Source organism: Cervus canadensis, chromosome X, assembly GCF_019320065.1.
Source record: "Cervus canadensis isolate Bull #8, Minnesota chromosome X, ASM1932006v1, whole genome shotgun sequence".
Classification (NCBI taxonomy): domain Eukaryota; kingdom Metazoa; phylum Chordata; class Mammalia; order Artiodactyla; family Cervidae; genus Cervus; species Cervus canadensis.
Genome location: NC_057419.1, coordinates 32,786,883 through 32,807,590, shown reverse-complemented (window position 1 = coordinate 32,807,590; position 20,708 = coordinate 32,786,883). Strand labels below are relative to the sequence as shown.

General features: G+C 32.8%; 1 protein-coding gene across 1 annotated transcript in view; it reads right to left on the bottom strand.

The window, feature by feature from the left end:
- BRWD3 (bromodomain and WD repeat domain containing 3) overlaps positions 1-20,708 on the bottom strand; it is a 132,334-nt gene that overhangs the window by 68,817 nt on the left and 42,809 nt on the right. Inside the window, exons 7-13 of the mRNA XM_043459712.1 lie at positions 13,711-13,871; positions 12,172-12,393; positions 7,693-7,793; positions 7,108-7,178; positions 6,049-6,149; positions 3,765-3,805; positions 775-879 (exon numbers count right to left, since the gene is read on the bottom strand). Of these exons, the coding sequence (XP_043315647.1) occupies positions 775-879; positions 3,765-3,805; positions 6,049-6,149; positions 7,108-7,178; positions 7,693-7,793; positions 12,172-12,393; positions 13,711-13,871 (802 nt within the window). The remainder of the gene's footprint in view (positions 1-774; positions 880-3,764; positions 3,806-6,048; positions 6,150-7,107; positions 7,179-7,692; positions 7,794-12,171; positions 12,394-13,710; positions 13,872-20,708) is intronic.

The window sequence follows — 20,708 nt, the reverse complement described above, 5'->3', positions numbered from 1 at the left end:
AGTGAAGTTAGAAAGGAATCCTCAGATACCTTGAAAAGTAAAATACAAGGTCAGGTTGGCTACCAGAAAATATGAAAAAAAACATAATTAAATGGACACTTTATTCCTTTAAATATTCATTTTTTGAAACTAAAATAGGTATTATACAAAAAAGCAGTAAGAAATTCAGTTAATTGATTTAATCAAATGACATTATCAGTAGCTGACTATGACTACAAAGTTGATTCTATATTTGTTATTAATGGGAAAATAATTAACTTCAGGATCATACCCTAAAGAAATTGTTGTATCCTAAAGCAGTAATTATGTATCTTCCAGTTAACAGTGAAGATGATGAAATGTAATTCTGATATTTACAATGTTGAGTAGGAATGCTAACAATATGAAACACAAAGGTATTCTCAGTAAGTCAGAGAAATATCTTATAAAAAAGATGACATTTAATACAGACAACCCCCAGAGTTTTCTAGTATAAATAAATATAAAAATGACTTATAGAAAACTAGGGCAGAGAATGATTCTATAGGCATTAGTAAAGCACAGAGATCTTTGGATCACAAAACACCAGAAGTTTGAATGAGTCAGATATGTTCCTATCATCCAATCCGTCAATCAACGGTTAAAGACAATGTTCTTAAGAGACTAAACACAGATACAAATTTCTAACAACTCCAAATTAAAAAGACATTTATTATCATTATTAAATAGAACACAATAATGTAAAAGATACTATAATATATGAGCATCACTAAAATATCTAACATCCAATCTTACCCAGTCATTTTCGTAGCCATATCTAGTACTATACTCTTCCATTCTTGTTGCTGATATTGCCAAATTCTTGCTGTTCCATCTCTACTTCCACTAACAAATCTTAAACTGCAAAGGAACAGTTAAAATATTCTTATTCCCTTTCTCCAGAATGGAAATCACTACTTTTCTAATTATAAAAGTAATACATTCAACCTCATACACTTCTGTGGATAATGAAAATGGTACACTTTGGAAAGCAGTTTGGCAGTTCCTCAAAATGATAAACAGTACCACATGACTCAACAATTCTACTCCTCTATAAGTATACAAGAGCAATGAAAACATAAGTCCACAGAAAAACATGTATACAAGTATTCATTGTATTATTCATTATATTCTAAAAGTGATGACAACCCAAATGTTGATCAACTGATAGATGGATAAACATATTGTATAGCCATACAATCAAATTCTTGACAGCCATAAAAAGGAAATCAAATTCTTATACATGCTTCAACATGGGTGAATCTTGAAAACATCATGCTAAGTAAAAAAAGTCACAAAAGACCAAATACTGTATGGTTTCATTTATATGAAATGTCCAGAATAGGCAAATCAGCAAAAATAAAAACTGGATTAATGGTTGTTCAGAGCTGAGGGTAGGGATGTGTAGAAAGATGGGAACTTGAAAGCTAAAGGGTATGGATATGGGAATTCTTTTGGGGGTGATGACAATGTTCTAGGAATATGGGGTTAAGAAATGCAAACCATTATGTATAAAACAGATAAGCAATAAGGATATAAGAGTAAAGCATGGAGAAATATAGTGATTACTTTATAATAACTTTAAATGCAGTATAATCTATAAAAATATTGAATCACCATCTTTTATAGCTGAAATTAATATAATCTTATAAATTAAAAATATTTTAATTAAAAAATAAAAGTGATCATAGTGAGGGCTGCACAGCCCTGGGAATATACTTAAAACACTGAATTTTATGTGGAATACATCTCAATAAAACTAAATAAAAATACATTCATTAACCTATTAACTATAACCTATAACCTACTACTATCTGTAACTTAGTTTCTATTCTTTCAGACTTTATATAGACACATACATTTATATATTCCCACTATAGGGAATAGAATTACAGTACAAAGGAAGATCCCTTGGAGGAGGGCATGGCAACCCACTGCAGTATTCTTGCCTGGAGGATCCCACGGACGAGGAGCCTGGAGGGCTACAGTCCATAGGGTCACAAAGAATTGAACATGACTGAAGCGACTTACCACACACACACACACACACACACACTGATTTATAGTGTTTTTCCAGATGCTGCAACTAGAGTTTGCATGCCACAATGGAGATGGAAGATCCCACGTCCCAGCGAAGATGGAAGACCCCATATCTTATGTGTTATACATATATCTACATATATTTTATGCATTCATGACATACCTTTCTCTTAATATTTTCAATATTTCTAAGCTATGTGATTTGTCTGAGTTTTTTTCAAATTATCACAAATCTACAAAAAGTTTTCTAATATATTTATTTAAAAAAAGTATGCATAAGTGGACCTGCACAGTTCAAACCTATGTTTTTCAAAGGTTAACTGTATTTTGTAGATATATGTCTAGGTTTGAAACTATAAGCAAGGTGAAAAGACAGCCTTCAGAATGGGAGAAAATAATAGCAAATGAAGAAATAGACAAAGGATTAATCTCAAAAATATACAAGCAACTCCTGCAGCTCAATTCCAGAAAATTAAATGACCCAATCAAACAATGGGCCAAAGATCTAAACAGACATTTCTCCAAAGAAGACATACAGATGGCTAACAAACACTTGAAAAGATGCTCAACATCACTCATTATCAGAGAAATGCAAATCAAAACCTCAATAAGGTACCATTACAAGCCAGTCAGAATGGCTGCTATCCAAAAGTCTACAAGCAATAAATGCTGGAGAGGGTGTGGAGAAAAGGGAACCCTCTTACACTGTTGGTGGGAATGCAAACTAGTACAGCCACTATGGAAAACAATGTGGAGATTCCTCAAAAAACTGGAAACAGAACTACCATATGACCCAGCAATCCCACTCCTGGGCATACACACCAAGGAAACCAGATCTGAAAGAGACACATGTACCCCAATGTTCATCACAGCACTGTTTATAATAGCCAGGACATGGAAGAAACCTAGATGCCCATCAGCAGACGAATGGATAAGGAAGCTATGGAACATATACACAATGGAATATTACCCAGCCATTAAAAAGAATTCATTTGAATCAGTTCTAATGAGATGGATGAAACTGGGGCTCATTATACAGAGTGAAGTAAGCCAGAAAGATAAACACCAATACAGTATACTAACGCATATATATGGAATTTAGAAAGATGGTAATGATAACCCTATATGCAAAACAGAAAAAGAGACACGGATATACAGAACAGACTTTTAGACTCTGTGGGAGAAGGCGAGGGTGGGATGTTCATAGAGAACAGCATTGAAACAAGTATACTATCAAGGGTGAAACGGATCACCAGCCCAGGTTGGATGCATGAGATGGGTTCTCAGGGCTGGTGCACTGGGAAGACCCAGAGGGATGGGATGGAGAGGAAGGCGGGAGAGGGGATCGGGATGGGGAACACATGTAAATCGATGGCTGATTCATGTCAATGTATGGCAAAAACCACTACAATATTGTAAAGTAATTAGCCTCCAACTAATAAAAATAATTGGGAAAAAATAAATAAAATTTTTAAAAAAAGAAAGAAAATGAAATCACAGGCAAGAAAAAAGGAAAAACAATAAATGAACAATGTTGTGGAAAAAAAAAAGATCTGGGATGAGAATGTCATCAAAAATAGACAACAGCTTTCAGTTTAATTAACTAGACAGAAATAAAACATCTATAGTAGAAGTAGCTTTTTCTGAAGACATAGAGGTAAAATATGTTAAACATCTGTTTATATAGATATGTACTACATAATTACCTGTCTCCATTGTTACAGAACTGAACAGCAACAACTTTGTCCTAAGACATAAAACAAAAGGTTTGTGATTAGAATTATTTTTAAAATTAATAAAGTACTCTTTCCCTCAAATTCACATGCAAAAGTTTCATTAAGTAGATTTTTTTAACATTATAATTTTCTTTAAAAAAAATCTCCAATTTTCTTTAAAAAAATTAATGAAGACTGAAATTATTAACTAAGGAGGAATAGTTATCAGCAGTAATCTGAGACAAACTTCTTTCTAAATATAAGCAAATCTGTTTCTAAACCATAATCTCAAGAGACAAGATAGTTCTGAATAGGTGTTAGTTTATTATATTCCCCATAATAAAACAACACACTAAAATGCCACTTTAAAATAATTCATTTAATAGTAGTTGAATTAAATTTTTCACTTAACATTTTTTTTAATTTCAGAAAACAAATCAGTCATTTGCTGTTTCTCACATGGTTTATTTATTTTACAATGAATTCATTTGACAGTCTTTAGGTATCTTAATTTAGATACTGTTGTTTGAATCTTCCTTTATGACTAAACTACACTTATTACAAATATAATGTGTACTGTAGTGATTATGCTATAGTAATGTACCTTCAAATGTAGTAAACATTTTCACAGACCGCAATTATTGAACTACATTTGAACTTAATTTCTTTTAATTTTATTTTTTTATTTGTACTTAAATTTTAATAAAAAGCTCAGATACTAAATGTCTTCATATTTAGTTATTTTTTCGTCTTAAAAACACATTAAACCATCTTCATGTGTTCAGGCATATCTGTGATTCGCACTGTTCCATGATTTCACTGAGTATTTTTATCTGATAGATTCAGGACTCTCACTGCCAGTTCTAGTAACTGGTTTTAGATGTTTTGAAAGGATGTCTTAGTTTCAATGACTAACAGCTGCCACTAATTTCAACAGGGAATGTTTAAGTTTTTTGACTTTTTTTTATCTGGGCCTCTGCAAAAAAACCCTCTACCAATCAATTTTTCTTCATCTTCTCCCCCTCAATTATTTCCCATTTATTACTCCTCTTTTCTCAGTTCTCAATAAATTTGCCCCACTGTATACACACCTTGCTTGGGTGGTAACTGTAAAGATGCCTCCTTTGTGTGCTCTAGCACAAGTGGATTTTTCCCACTGGATAGTCTCAAGATTGAGATTGTTATATATTTCCTAAGTTTTTATATTTCACAATTGAAATAATATTCCAGGATTTTAGTATCTAGGAATAAGTTACCCCAAGGTGAGAGCTCAGCTTGGTTCAGTAACTCTTCATAAGCTGAATATCCAATTATGTTCATATGATAAGACAAAAGCAGGAGGCTGTTTGCAAAAGTTCAAGGAAAAGTTTCTAACAGGGGTCTCTGTTTTACTCAAATTTCAGGAACCTGAGTGATTCTGGAACTCACAAAGTATCTTTTTTTAAAAGTTATCTTTCAGGGAAATTTTGTGTTTTACTGATATGTACTAATACTATTCCAAATCAATTAAGCATCAAAAGTAGTAGGAACAATAATAGTAAGACTTATAAAGCTGGGTACTTTCAGATGCAGACTATATAGCTTTGACAATGAGGAACACGAGATCTACAATGAGTTGAAACAAATACTCCCGTATTCAATAGCAAACAACAGTCTGGAGAAGAAGGTAAGGAAATAAAGAGGAGGAAGAAATAAAAGGTATACAGGGATATAAACAAACAATAATGGCTCCAAAATTTCTTGTAAATGTCACACAACAGTGGAGACAGCTTGAGAAGAAAAGTCCCAAGCACCAATGGCTGTCACCCTAGTATAAAACTGTTCCCTGTATGGAAGGCTGTTGTTGACAATTAAGTGGGATTAGATTTCAGGAGTCTGATGGCATTCTGAAAACAATCAAACTAAGACCAATGAGCTAAGTTCAGTGAAAAGAATTGTTTTCCTAAGATGTACCTTAATATGTCTTTTAATAAGTAGACTTCAAAGTAACAAACACTTACATGATTAATAAAGCAGGCTAAAAGATGATTTTTAATAAATTATTACTGTAATATATATTTTTCCCTTCTCATATAGTCAGAAATTGTCTTAAATACTATAAGCATACTAAATTCAGAGTTTCATACCAATCTTTACCACTAAAGAGACATCTTACCATACAGGTTTCAGGACAAATCTATATTAGATTAGAGATCAGCAAAGAAGAAATAAAACCAGCTTTCCATGGGTGTTTAAAAAGAAAGCATGATATTTAAGTTTTTCATTTTGTTCTTACCGTATGTGACTCTAATTCAGCAATTTTCTCAGGGATCTCAGAACCCAAATAATATATTCTAATCACATGGTCAGTGCTACCTGTTGTAATGAACATACCACCTAGAGGATTAAAAAACAAACAAACATTTAAGAAAACTATACCAATAAACTTTAAAAACCCTCTGATTGCTTCCTTAGTTATACTTTACCTTATTAATAAAAAAGTCTTCAACAAACACAAGGTTATCTTCTAACTATTAAAGGCATATTAATATTTCAGACAAAAATAAGTAAAATTCAAGAAAAACAAGAGGACTATTTAAGGAACAACTATATCCCTCACCCAATAAAAACACAACTTTTACACCAAATATAGGTCTTTGGATCATAAACACTAAAAGCCTTGAGGGATTCATTGCTTTATATCTTATGAAAACATAATGTTCCACAATTATTTATAAAATAATCTATATTTACAATTCTCTGTTTAGTGGCTATAGTGGTTAAGGGTGAAAACTCAGCAGCTTTTGGGATAATGAAAAAAATTCTAGAGATGGATGGTGGTAATGTATGCAGAACAATGTGAATGTACTTAATGCCACAGAACTGTACACTTAAAAAATGTTTCTTAAAATGGTAAATTTAATGCTATATTTTACAACAAAAAAAAATAGAAGGTTAATTAGCATACAATTCTTAATAGCAGTAGAAAAGCACTGTTTACATACTGAGAACGGGTCTTCTATATGGAGCCACAGTACATGTTTTCTGAAAAGTCAGGGTAGGACTTTCATGTTGAATTGTGTATGAATGTTGGGGGAAGGCTGTACTTTTTTACCAACTAAATTCATTGTTACATAAAAACACACTAATTGTAAATAACAAAAAAACTCAAATTCTATTATATGTTAATTAGAATCCACAAAGGTCTATTATAACATGGCTCACATTTTTAGTATGTGTCTATTAATTCTCGAACATATGCATTTTTCTCCACAAAACTGAAAAATATTTTACAATTGAAAAATCTTTTATAACAATATTTTAGGTACTCAAAACACTAAATTTTTATACATACCAGAACTGAAAGATGAACAAGATATCTGAACTCCAGGTCTAGATCTCTCAGTAAATTTCACTGGGCGATCTCTAAGAGAAAAGTAAGATGTTTTATTTTTCATCATGTTCTTTTAAAGCATAAGAATTTTAGCACACTGCTAGACATTGACAGATTTATCATCAATATTATAGAAACCACAAAACTGAAGTAGTCAATAGGTACTATTTCCACTACTGAAGTTAAAAATGCATTTAAACTTACAAACATACTTTATGCTATCAGTATTGTTATTTTAGCTTTACAAATAAGTTACCATGTTACTTACTACCATCACAAAGAAAAGTTCAAGGTGTTCTTATCACAGTAAGAAATGAAGCAAATACTCCTTATCAAAATTTTGTGTATAGTCTTTTCAACATTGGTTTAATAAAAAATTTACTCTAAAATCTCTAACATCCAATTGAAGTCAGTATGGATGTGTACACACATACCCATGCACACATAATCTACATATTTAATACATGAACTATCAAGAATCTCTCAAGATGATAAAGAAAAATGAACATTCTTTTCATAAAAATTTTAACCAAATTCTAAACTTACTTAAACTTCATTGTTTTCACATGCCATTGCCAGAAACAGATTGTTCCATCAGCACCAGTAGAAGTGAGGTATCTGGTTGTGCCTTTAGTTGATGGACAAAACTGGAAAAAAAATTCTAATTAAAATAGAAACCTTTCATGTTCCAAGTTAATTTCAGTTTCAAGAAATTAGTTATTTAAATTTCCTAGATTAATGGATATCTTATTAAAAAATTAAAATATCAAAAAACTGTAAAGTCAGTCATTTAATTTAGGATGAAATATTTTAGTCCTAAAGACAATTATTTAAAAATTATTCAATATAACACTTAAAGATTATTATTTCACTGCTTTTAATGCAGAAAACACAAAGTCACTACTAGTTAAACCATTATAAATCTGCTGAATACATGTTTATATAGCAACAACATAAAATTTTTATAGTTTACCCAAAAAAGACATCAAAAGAAAATCTAAAAATCGCTAACTAGGAAGTTATAAGTCTAAGTATTTGGGTTTTAACATTTTAAATTCTTAACTGCAATGAAGTACAATGGAAATTTTGGCATTTTTAAATCTAAATCATTTTCATGTACATAGATAACATAAGTCAAATGTCTGTATGTATCATTGTGGAAAAAAGATTTAAAAATATAAATTGAGTTGCCAATTTGAAGTACTATCCTAGATAAACCACAGATGGTCTTAGTCATGTAGGATTCTCAAACTCTAACTCTCAGTATTTTACACATCCTCAGAAGAGAATAAGGGAAAAGTTAACTGCATTCCTGATGTCTAGGACACAGGAAGACTGAAAATCAAACCAGAGCCTCAAGCATGCCCATGAGTTTTAAAAATCCCCAATAGGGAATTTCCTGGCAGTCCAGTGGTTAGGACTCAGTGCTTTCACTGCCATATCCTGGGTTCAATTTCTGGTTGGGGAACTAAAATCCTATAAGCCATTCAGCATGGCCAAATTAATAATTAAAAAAAAATAAAAATTCCAAATAAACATAATGAATACCTTCCACTGAGATGAAGATTAAGGATCAGATGAATATGACTTGAATAAATTTTAAACTCAAATCAAAAGCAAATAATCATTATAGATATTAGAACTCACTTATTTAGTTTTCTTGTTTGGAAGCACAGATCTTCTAAAGACTACAAAGCTTAAATCAAACAAAAAATATCTATTAATATTATCCACTAAGAGCTGATGGACAGTAAAGAAACCAGTGCTCAGGTAGCACACTTATATATTCATTTCTGAGCTATAGGAGCTTGCATCAGAAAGCTTAATCCACAATCTATAGCAGAAGTCTCCAAATTATAGCCCACACACCAAATCCAGCTTCCTGCTTGTTTATGTAAATAAAGTTTTATTGGCACACAGTCACCTTAAACTGGCTATGGTTGCTTTGCACCATAGCAAAGTAGTTGCTGCTGCTGCTGCTAAGTCACTTCAGTCGTGTCTGATTCTGTGTAACCCCATAGACAGCAGCCCACCAGGATTCTCCAGGCAAGAACACTGGAGTGGATTGCCATTTCCTTCTCCAAGGCATGAAAGTGAAAAGTGAAAGTGAAGTCGCTCAGTCTGCAATAGAGGCCATATGGTCTGCAAAGCCTAATATATTTACTATCTGGCTGGTAAATATGCTGATCTAGGATCTACAGGAATGAGACAATAAAAGATGAAATAGTATGATTTTATTAAGTTTGAAGAAACACTAAAACCTTTATTATCCTCATTATCCTTTAACTTTTTCAATCACAAAGGGGAATTCAATTCATAAATGTATCTATTTTTGTATTAATGTATTTTTAATTAATTAATTATTATTTTTGGCTGCACTAGGTCTTTATTACTACGCATGGGCTTTCTCTAGTTGCAGCAAGCGGGGACTACTCTTCGTTATGGTGCATAGGCTTCTCATTATAGTGGCTTCCCTTGTAGAGCATAGGATCTAGGCATGCAGGTTTCAGTAGTTGCAGCTTGCAGTCTCTAGAGCATGGACTCAGTAGTTGTGGCACCTGGGCTTAGTTGCCCTGCAGAATGTGGGATCTTCTGGGACCAAGGACTGAACTCATGTTCCCTGCATTGACAGGCAGACTCCCAACCACTGGACTACCAGGGAAGCCCCATTTTTGGGTTGTTTTTAAATGAGAAATCATGTTTAAGATTATAAAATTAAAAACATATGTGCGTTTCTGAATATAATTTTTATTACATTACAATTATAATTTTATTTAATACATAGTTATTGAAGAAAAGCTAGGAAATATAGAAAAACAGAACAAAAGCTATTCATAACCCCACTATCCAGAGGCAACCACTATTAACACCATACCATTTTACTTCAATTTTATTAAAAAAAGAAAGGAAAAAAAAAAAGAAACTGAAAAAAAATAATATACTATAATGTTAATAGAGACAATTAGCAAAGAATAAAGCATATAGAATGTATGCTAAATGATGACTATTACTATGAACAAAAATGAAATAGTGCTAGTAGGGGTGATGATTTACAATTTTAAAATAGTAAGTTAGTCAGAGAAGGTCTCCCTGGGAAAAGTGACAGGCATTTCTATCATTTAGAAAGTAAGGGAATAAGTCATATGACGGTCCAAAGAGGACCATTTCAGAGACATAAAACAGCAAAAGCAAGGGTAGGGGGGTAGCTAGAGTGGTTTAAAGAAGCAGCTAAAGCAGAATGATAACAAGCAGTAGGAGATATGGTCAAAGAAAGCAAAGAGCTGAGAATGTAAGGTTTTGTGGGTCACTGTAAAACCTTCGGCTTTAACTCTGAGTTGGGAGGCTATTAAAGGTTCTGAGCACCAGTGACATGATTTAATTTCCTTTTTTTAAACCTCCACCTTAAAATCACTAGAGCATCTATGCAGAGGCTAGACTCGGGTAGGAAAGAGGGATGGGAAGAAACAGGAAGATCAGTTAGAAGTCTGTTTCAATAATCTAGGTCACAGATGATGGTGGTCTGAAATACAGTAGTAATGACAAAGATCATGAGAATTTGTTCAGATTCTGGATATATTTTGAGGGTAGAATCAACATGATTTGCTAACAAGTTAGATATGTGATATAAGAAACAAAAAGTCAGGGATGACTACTCTGAGCAACTGGAAGGATGAAGTTGTCATTTGTTTATCTGGGAAAAGGTTTGGGAGGAGCAAATATGAGGAAGGAAGACAGGGGTTCAATTTTGAAGATGAGTTTGAGATGCCTTGCAGACATTCATGTGATGACGCCAACTAGGTAACTGAATGTACAAGTATGGAGCTAAAAGACAGGCCCCAAGATGGAAGTACACATTTGGAGTCATCAGCTTACAGATGAAATTTAAAGCCATGAGACTTGATGCAATCACTAAGGGAAAGAATGTTATATAGAAAAGAGGTCCAAACAAAAACAAAAAAAACAAACAAAAAAAAGAGGTCCATGGATCTCTAGGGCACTTACACACACAAACAAAATGAGACAGAAACTAGCAAATGAAACTATGATGGAGCAAAACAGTTCCATAAACATTTTCAGTAGTAACAAATATTCATATTTTTCATGTTGTATAAGACTATCTCCAAATTTCAGAAATAGTCTGTCAGATAGGATGGTGAGAACACAAGTAACTAGTAATATCCCAAAACAAAATCCAATAGATAACTTCAACCAATCAAAAATTTGACATATAAATTTTCAAATCCAATATACATTGAACCCAATTCTTGCTAGTGCCTCATAAACAGGTGATATATTATTTAAATATTGATAACAAAAATTGCCTGGCATACTTATTAGTGACTAAAGAACAAAGAAAATTAAATGGGAGTAATTATCTCATCCACAAAAGTGGTCTCCTTGACCAAACTAAAAGACAGTGTCAAAAGGATTCCTCTGTTTTGCTGTCAACACAAAGAAGAAAACAAAAGTTCTCTGGGGAGTATCCAGGATTTTCACTACCAACATCTGGTAAAAACACTATATGGACAAATATTTAAAAAGTTGATGTATGTCAAACATCAAGTTGAAATAAGAAATTACTGAAAGTAAGAATAAAGATTTCCCTAATATTAAACTACACACACACAAAATCTGAACTGACAAACATTTTGCATTAAATATTAACACAAAGTATGCCAATATTCAAGTTAGAATCTATTTATATCCTGCCTAAAAGGTATCAGTGTTCCTTAAGGCAATTCCAAGTCTTGTCCCTTCTTCACAAATACAAATGAGATAAATAAGATGCCTTACACTGTACTCGAAAAACCTTTTCAATAACCGTTTTACTTGTTTCTAAAAGGAACAGATTTTTATGAAAAAGGAACTTTAAAAAAAATACCTGTCTCTAAGATAGAGACAAAGCCCTTAAGAGATGAAAATTTTTCTGTTGCCATTCTTTATATCATACAAACAACGTAACAAAAAACAAGAAAATTCTCATTCTTATTATATATATTAGAGGTATCTTTGTATTTTTCTTACCTGGATGGAAGTGATAGAAGCTGAATGTCCCTGAAGGACTGCAACTGGTGCACAAGTTCGAAGACACCACACTCTTACAACTTTATCACAGCTGCCTGCGGCAATGAGAGTATTTTCATAGTTAACAGCCATGTCAGAAATTTCAGCAGAGTGCCCTCGAAGTGTAGCAAGAAGGCGTCCATCATCTGTTGCCCAGATTTTCACCAAACAGTCATCAGAACCCTACAGCAACACAAAAGCACAAAAGATTTACAATGAAACAGAAATTCACCCCCTCACAAAGGGGTCAAAAAAAAAAAAAGCAAAAACAAAGTGAGGATTTTATTAAGGTTGCTTCTAAGCATTTACTTTTTAGTCTCTTTTCTTCATATAATATGGATCTAATAGCAAATATAAAAGATGTCCAAATAATAGCACTGACAGTCTAAAATGATGGCATATATGAAGAACTCCTTAAAGCTACTATCAATTTTGATAATTCAAAACATTTTAAACTCACATTAAGTGTGGTGGCATTAAGTATATCTGCCATTATTTCTTTCCCTACACCTGACAGCCTTTTTTCTTAATTGCTTGAGTATTTGAATATTTTTTTCTCTACAAATACTTAAAACTTTAACCTAAAATCTACATGCATTTCTCAGTAAACATGAGGCTCTGTTAAAACCTCTGGTGAAACTATTATGAACTTCCTCGTGAGAATTTCAAAAGCGCTTTAAAAATAGTAAAAAGCAATTCTACTCTAATGTGGTAGATAAGCTATCTATTTATAAAAAAATTAAAATCATCATCCTCATCATCATCATCAACATCCATATACTCATTTTCAAGTCATGAAAACATCAATGGAAGAGTCTGTAATGAACTCCAAGTCGAACTTCTCAAAATACAAACCACTTCCTTTGTTTAAGCATAGGAATTTAAAAAGAAAATTATGCCATTACCTACGCTTTTACATTAACTTAGTACTAAAACAATGAGATTAAGCCTTAACTTAGAAACATTAGTGTGCTACAATTTTGTACAATAAAGCATACAATATGATCTAGTTAATAAAAATCCAATTTTGAAAATAGTACTGAATTCAAAGAGAGATATATACAATATTACAATATATAATCTTTGTTACTGTGTAGTTCAACTACTCAACTATAAGGATGATATAATCATTAATTAAGCAGAACTGGCACCAATTATGCTAAATGGCAAATGAAAAATGCATTTTAATGCTTGCTAAAATAGAATGAAATCAAATTAAGTAGATAAAACTTGATTCACATAAATTAACCACCTCTAGAATATAAGGCCTTCTGATGATTTAATTTTTTAAAAAATTAGATTTCCCAAGTGATAGAAGTCATTATAGTTCATCCATTTACTTACATAAAAAGAAAAAATTTTCAATTTCCGTTTATTTTTTTCTTGCATTCATGTGTCTAAAAAGGAAGAACTGCTTACAAAGCATAATTCAATGCCATGAAGCCTAGCTTCCATTGTTGTAAATCTCTAATATGCAAGTGTCATAAATTTTAAACTCACTGTAAAAATTCTTCTCCCACTTCTGTCAAATGCTACACAGTAGACAGATGACAAGTGACCCAGAATTCTCTTATGCATCTTAATGTGCTGGTAAGCAGCTGAAGGGAAAATATGGCTGAAACGACTACATCCGGTTAATTGCCTGGCTGAGGTGATATTCACTGAAAAACATAAAACAGAAGATTCACTTCTTAAAACCTAAAAGCGAAATCTACATTTAAAGTTAAATCATCAATATTATGATGAAACAAAAGAGGGTACACACACAACAGCAATTCTATGCTGTGAGAAGTCTAAATTCCATCACACATTTCACGATTTTACAAACTCAAGTTCATTACCACAAAGCCCTAAGAATACTTTTCTTTTAAATCCCAGAAGTCTGATTTTCTGTTTGCCTTCCTATGGTTTCTCAAGTACAATTCCATTTTGCCTTCCTTGGTTCACTATAGTCAAAGAAACTGTAACTTTAAACATATAAATAAATCTTACTATAACATGAAGGAAATTTAGAATAAAGACAGCATTTGGTCAAGTATAACACATCTTAAAAACTATATAGGAAATTTTATGAACTCCTGTCCTACCTTCTCACACCTGTCCATACCATAAACAGTCATCCCTAAAAATTTATTAAGAGTATTACAAGAGATTCATACAGTAAAAAGAGGAAGAAACCTATAATACCACATAGGTTTTCAGTGACAATGCTTTCTAGACTTATCTATAGGTTTTCCTCATTTCTGGTTTCAGAAATTAGACTCCCCCTCTAGTTATCAATGAATTTTAGAGGTTTCATCTCCTATAAGATCATCTTAGATCCTGTCTCCTTTTTTGTTTTGTGATCTAATTTTCTTAAAAAGCAGCCAGAATAAAGCATGCTGCTGCTAAGTCACTTCAGTCGTGTCCGACTCTGTGCGACCCCTTAGACAGCAGCCCACCAGGCTCCGCCATCCCTAGGATTCTCCAGGCAAGAATACTGGAGTGGGCTGCCATTTCCTCCTCCAATGCATGAAAGTGAAAAGTGAAAGTGAAGTCGCTCAGTCGTGTCCGAATCTTCGCAACCCCATGGACTGCAGACCACCAGGCTCCTCTGCCCATGGGATTTTCCAGGCAAGAGTGCTGGAGTGGGTTGCCATTGCCTTCTCCGAGAATAAAGCATAAATCTGCACAATTCTCCAAATACTATGTGGATTCTTCTCACGTCCCTAAAACAAAGATCTTGTTCCCTACGTAAGTATATACAAGCATCTACTCACTCTGTGAAATTCCTCCAGTATTCCACATCCCATAAACTGTATTTTAATCAAAACACAGAAACCTTCTGATCTTGAGGCAAGGCAAAATTTTACCATACTGCATAAATAACACAGTATAAATAATACCTTTATGTTGAAGCAAGGCAAAATTAAGGCAAGAACTGTGATTAATACAATTAGAACCATGACACAATTAAAAATTAAAAAAAAAACCTTTCAACATCTCAATCTTTTGTCAGGCAAAGATCACCTTAACAGTCTCCTTAAATTGACAAAATGATAAAAAATGAATGATGAATAGCAAAATCCAACTTTGAATGCAAAACATAAGAACACATTAGAGATCTGAGTATTTATATCGAGATGCTAAGTAAATAATGGTAGAAAATCCATAACCATCAGTACTATGTAAGAAGATTCCTTTTGGGCAGTTGCTTCCCATCTCAAACTCTAGAAATATCCACATGTCTAAGTTGGGAAGAGCAGGCATTAAAGTCTGAAAATTATAGAAGTTATCTTCCTTCTCTAGTCAAACATTTCTTACTGTTCTGAGTTCCTTGAAATAATCAACCATTACTTCTGCTTTGCTTTTTCTACATTCATATTTTGTAAGTAAGTAGAGGAAAAGGTGTATTACTTTAAGGAAGGATTTCTCAACCTTGGAACTACTGGACTTAGGAACTTTAAGACTGGTGAATCTTTGTTGTAGGGGGGCTATCTGTCTATTGTACAGTGTTTAGCAGCATACCTGGCCTCTACCCAACAGATGCTATTAACACCCCATCACCAAAGACTTGTGACATGCAAAAACATCCCCAGACATTGCCAAATATCTCCTGGGGGAAAAATTGCCCCTGGTTAAAAATCAATTTGAAATTTAAGAACTAAAAGCAACATCATCAACATGAAGAATAAACCAGAAAATCAGATGGAGAAAGAATCAAAATTACAGAATATATGATAAACTATTCCATAAAAATTAATAATTAAAATTGGAAACTACCTCAGTGTGGAATTATGAACTACAAAGCAAAACATATGGACTTCTAAATATATGATGACTTAAGTTATATAAAAATACATATATATGTGTAGAAACACTAGAAAGAAAAAGAAAAATGAAATCAACCACTTTGTGATAAAAGTGTAGATTTTTTTTTAAGTTTCATTTAAACACTCTTCTATGGGCTTCCCTGGTGGCTCAGACAGTAAGAATACAACTGCATTGCAGGAAACCTCAGTTCAACCCCTAGGTTGGGAAGATTCCCTGGAGAAGGGAACAGCTACCCACTCCAGTATTCTTGCCTGGAGAATTCTATGGACAGAGGAGCCTGGCAGGCTATACAGTCCATGGGGTCGCAAAGAGTTGAACACAACTGAGCAACTTTCACTTTCACTAACACTCTTTTAACATACATTTTTATCTTAAACAGAAGTTTTCTATTAGGTTCTGTAGTCCACTAACAGCTATTCAAAAAATTCCAATATAAGCTATATTGCATATTTGACAGTATAATCATCAAATATTCCTTGTTTCCTAACTCAGCAATCTTTTTATATATGAACTTATATATATATATATATATAATCACATGAAATGATAATGTTTGTACATTTTTCTCAGACATTTGGTAATGTCAACAGGCCTTAGGCTCTATATTCAATAAAGAGTTCTGTCAACACTCTTCTGCATGTATCCTCCATTTAGCCACTATTTTCAGCACTGATGCTTTTTGTTTTTCTCACATCTTTAAAGAGCATTTTATCAAGAACATTTTCTGAATTTTGTAGTGACTGATAGATAACTATAAAAACACAATTAAAAAGAGTTTACTTTTGACCAACCCTTGAGTATTTTACTAGAAAGAAGTGAATCTCATTCTTCCAGCATGAATATATATAGCTCCTTTGAGGGAGAAGGATGCTCAAAGTTCCTTTCCTCAAAAGTAATAATAAAATAAAGGGACACACATACACAATTATTACTGTGTTGTATTTAAATGTGTCTATCAAGATTACTATGAAAAACTATATGCCAATAATATGGACAACCTAGAAGAAATGGACAAATTCCTAGAAATGTACAATCTCCTAAGATTAAACCAGGAGGGAATAGAAAATATGAGTAGGCCATCAGTAACCAAACTAGTGGTTACCAATGAAGAGAGGAAAGGGGGTAAGGGCAACTTAGGGATAGAAGGTTAAGAGATACAAACTACAATGTATAGAAGCCACAAGGATATATATTGTACAACACAGGGAAATATCACCAGCATTTTACAATAACTATAAATGCAGTACAATCAATACAAATTTTGAATCAATTATATACCTGCAACTAATACTGTAAATCAATTACATGTCAACTAAAATAAAAATAAAAGTCAAAAATAAAAAGTATATACCAAATTTTTTAAAATCTTTAAAAATAAATGTCTATCAAATGCACTATTTGAACACATTGATTCTTTTGTTAAGGTTTTTAAAATAACATTTATTTCTTAAAAGTTAACATGTGCATAATAGGAAACCAAAAAAACATAAGAAGCAAAAAACAAAATCATTCATAATCACAAGCAGTTTACCATTTGATGTGTTCTTCTAGGTCTCATTTTTGTATTTTCACAACTAAGCATCCATTTTTATGTAATTAAGATCTTACAGTTAAGTATCATGCTGTTTCACACATCATAAATATTTATCATTCCAAAGTCCCAAAGCTATGAGTATTTTGATAGCCAAGAATACACCACACCAACTCAATCTGGAAGGAAAAAAATGTAATCCTGCCTTTGTTGGTGACAAAAATTTCAGAAAAGATAAAAATGGCAACAGGCCTTTAGATAAAGATATTGCAGTTATGATTAAAACACTACATTACTTCCTCTTCTATTATAAGCACAAGAGATGAGCAATTTAAACTTTCACTCTAACAAAGTAAAATGATGTATTAATGAGAAACAACTACAAATAAAAAATTCCCACAAACTCGATACCAATATATCCAATATTCATTATCACATTCTCAATATTTAGCCTTCTAATATCTACAGTATTTCAAAAGCAGGCAACAGTTTTAGTATATATAATTAATTACCTTGATTAAAGTATTTTAAAAACACTATAAGAGTAAATGTTATCTCAGCCTCTATTTACTAAGGAATTTAGGTCTCAAAGTTAAAAAGTGAGATTACAACATTCAAAACACTGGTAAGAACAGGGCAATCAAGCAACACAATTTTAGTCAGAACAAAACGTATGCTTCTTCATCCACTGTTGTAAAGGATTTGGCAACCTTTGAAAAACAGCACACATTAACTAGGATACCTTTCTATCTAGGGAGCTAAGATGGTCATAGTCAGGTTCGATCAACCAACCACAGAGTATCTTCTCTTGAGTAGTGATGTGAACATACCAACTTTGTCTTGAAATATATTAAGAATTTTTGAGAGAAACATTTTTGATGTCACAATAAAATGTTGACAAATTAGTCAAATATACATATGCATAAAGTGTATTTAAGTACAAAATGTTATATTCAAAATTCATTAAGTCTCCTAAATTTTTTCTTTAATTTTTTGTAGAGTAAGCTTCCAAATTGTTCTCTAAAAAAATGATATATGAACTAACTCAATAAGAGACCAAAATGCTTAAAGATTCAAGTAATAACAAGACTTGCTCTATGTATTTATAAACTTATTAAGTCACAAAAATTAATAACAGCTACAAATAAAGTTATTGCTATATTTCTTAAAACATATTTGTTCACAACCTACTATGAGCTAAGCACTGTGACAGATGCAGGAAATACAACTTATAAGTCAAACAAGATCCCTATCCTTGTGGAATTTACATTATTCTACTGGGCAAAAGCTTTAATCATTTACTCAACTATAGGAATGAATAAGATATTTTAATGAAATTATATACAGAAATATATATAGCTCTCAACATGTTTTTCTAATAAGTTCTGCAAGTGATGCTGATACTGTGCCCAATTAGGGAACTACCAATTCTACTCCAAATTCTCTCCCCACAAAATTATCCTTTCTATAACATATCTGTTTGAAGGCCTTTTAGACTCTTCCTGTACACTTCTAATAAAGAAGAGATTATTATTTCTCAAAAATTGCTCTAATCTTGGAGAGACTCAATCTTTAACTGAACTCAACTGCTTTCCCCATAACTTCCAGAGAATAATAGTTTAGCCCTTGAGAGCTACACATAAAAGACAAGTCAAATCTCTTTGCTATATGGTAATTAATGAAATATTTAAACATCACTATCATTTGCACCTTAATTTTGCCTCTCAACATGTGAGGTCCCCCTTTACATTACTCACAGCAATGATTTACAAACACCTTTCTTTCCTATCATTCCCCATAGAAAAAACTCTTTCACCATAAACACTACTGTGTTTGCTTTTTTTTCTGGGAAATACCTAGTTCATCAATATCTGAGCTTCTTCAAACAGTAAGAACTGAGCAAAATATCCCGGTGGTCTAATCAGCACAGAATACAGGGGATTATTTCCAGCTACACCTCTACAAACGCAATTTAAGATTGCAAAGACTATGTTAGATTTCTAAAACAGCTGCCTTATACTACCTATTAGCCAGGTTAGTTAGTTAGACATTTCTTTTTAGTATACATATTTAAGTTCCAGTGACAACCTCCTTAAAGTACACATCTGTACCATTTTGCTAGATTTCACATATATGCATAAATATATGATATTTGTTTTTTCTCTTTCTGACTTACTTTACTCTGTATGACAGACTCTAGGTCCATCCACATCTATAAAAGCCCCAAATTCGTTCCTTTTTATGGCTGAGTAATATTCCACTGTATTTATGTATATCTTCTTTATCCATTCATCTGTCATTGGACATTTTGGTGGTTTCCATATCCTGGCTATTGTAAATAGTGCTGCAATGAACATTGGAGTACACATGTCATTTTGAATTATGTTTTATTCAGGGTATATGCCCAAAAGTGGGATTGCTGGGTCATATATAGTTCTACTTTTAGTTTTTTAAGGAACCTTCATACTGTTCTCCACAATTTACGTTCCCACCAACAATGCAAGAGGGTTCCCTTTTCTCCATATCCTCTCCAGCATTTATTGTTTGTAGTTATTTTTGATGATGGTCATTCTGACCGGTGTGAGGTGATACCTCATTGTAGTTTTGATTTGCATTTCTCTAATTATTAGTGATGTTGAGCATCTTTTCATGTGACTCTTGGCCATCTGTATGTCTTCTTTCGAGAGAGGTCTATTTAGGTCTTCCGCAGAACCTATTTCCAGGGCAGGAATAGAGACACAGACATTGAGAATGGACATGGGGACACAGAGGCAGAAGGGGAAGGTGGGACAAACTGGGAGATTAAGATTGACATATATACACTATGGTGGGAACCTGCTGTAAAGTACAGGGAGCTCAGCTCAGTGCTCTTTGATGACTCAGATGGGTAGGATGGGGGAGGCAGGAGGGAGGTTCAAAAGGGACGGGATATATGTATACATACGGCTGGTTCACTGTGTTGTACAGCAGAAACACAACATGATAAAGCAATTATACTCCAATGAAAAATTAAAATTAAAAAAATAAAAGTACACAGTTATTAAATAAGCCTATCTCAAATTTTCCTGGGGTTAAAGCTAAATTCACCAATCAATAATTTCAAGATCTATTCTTTGTTGCCTTTTGTATACCTGTTCATTGGGTATTCCCATTT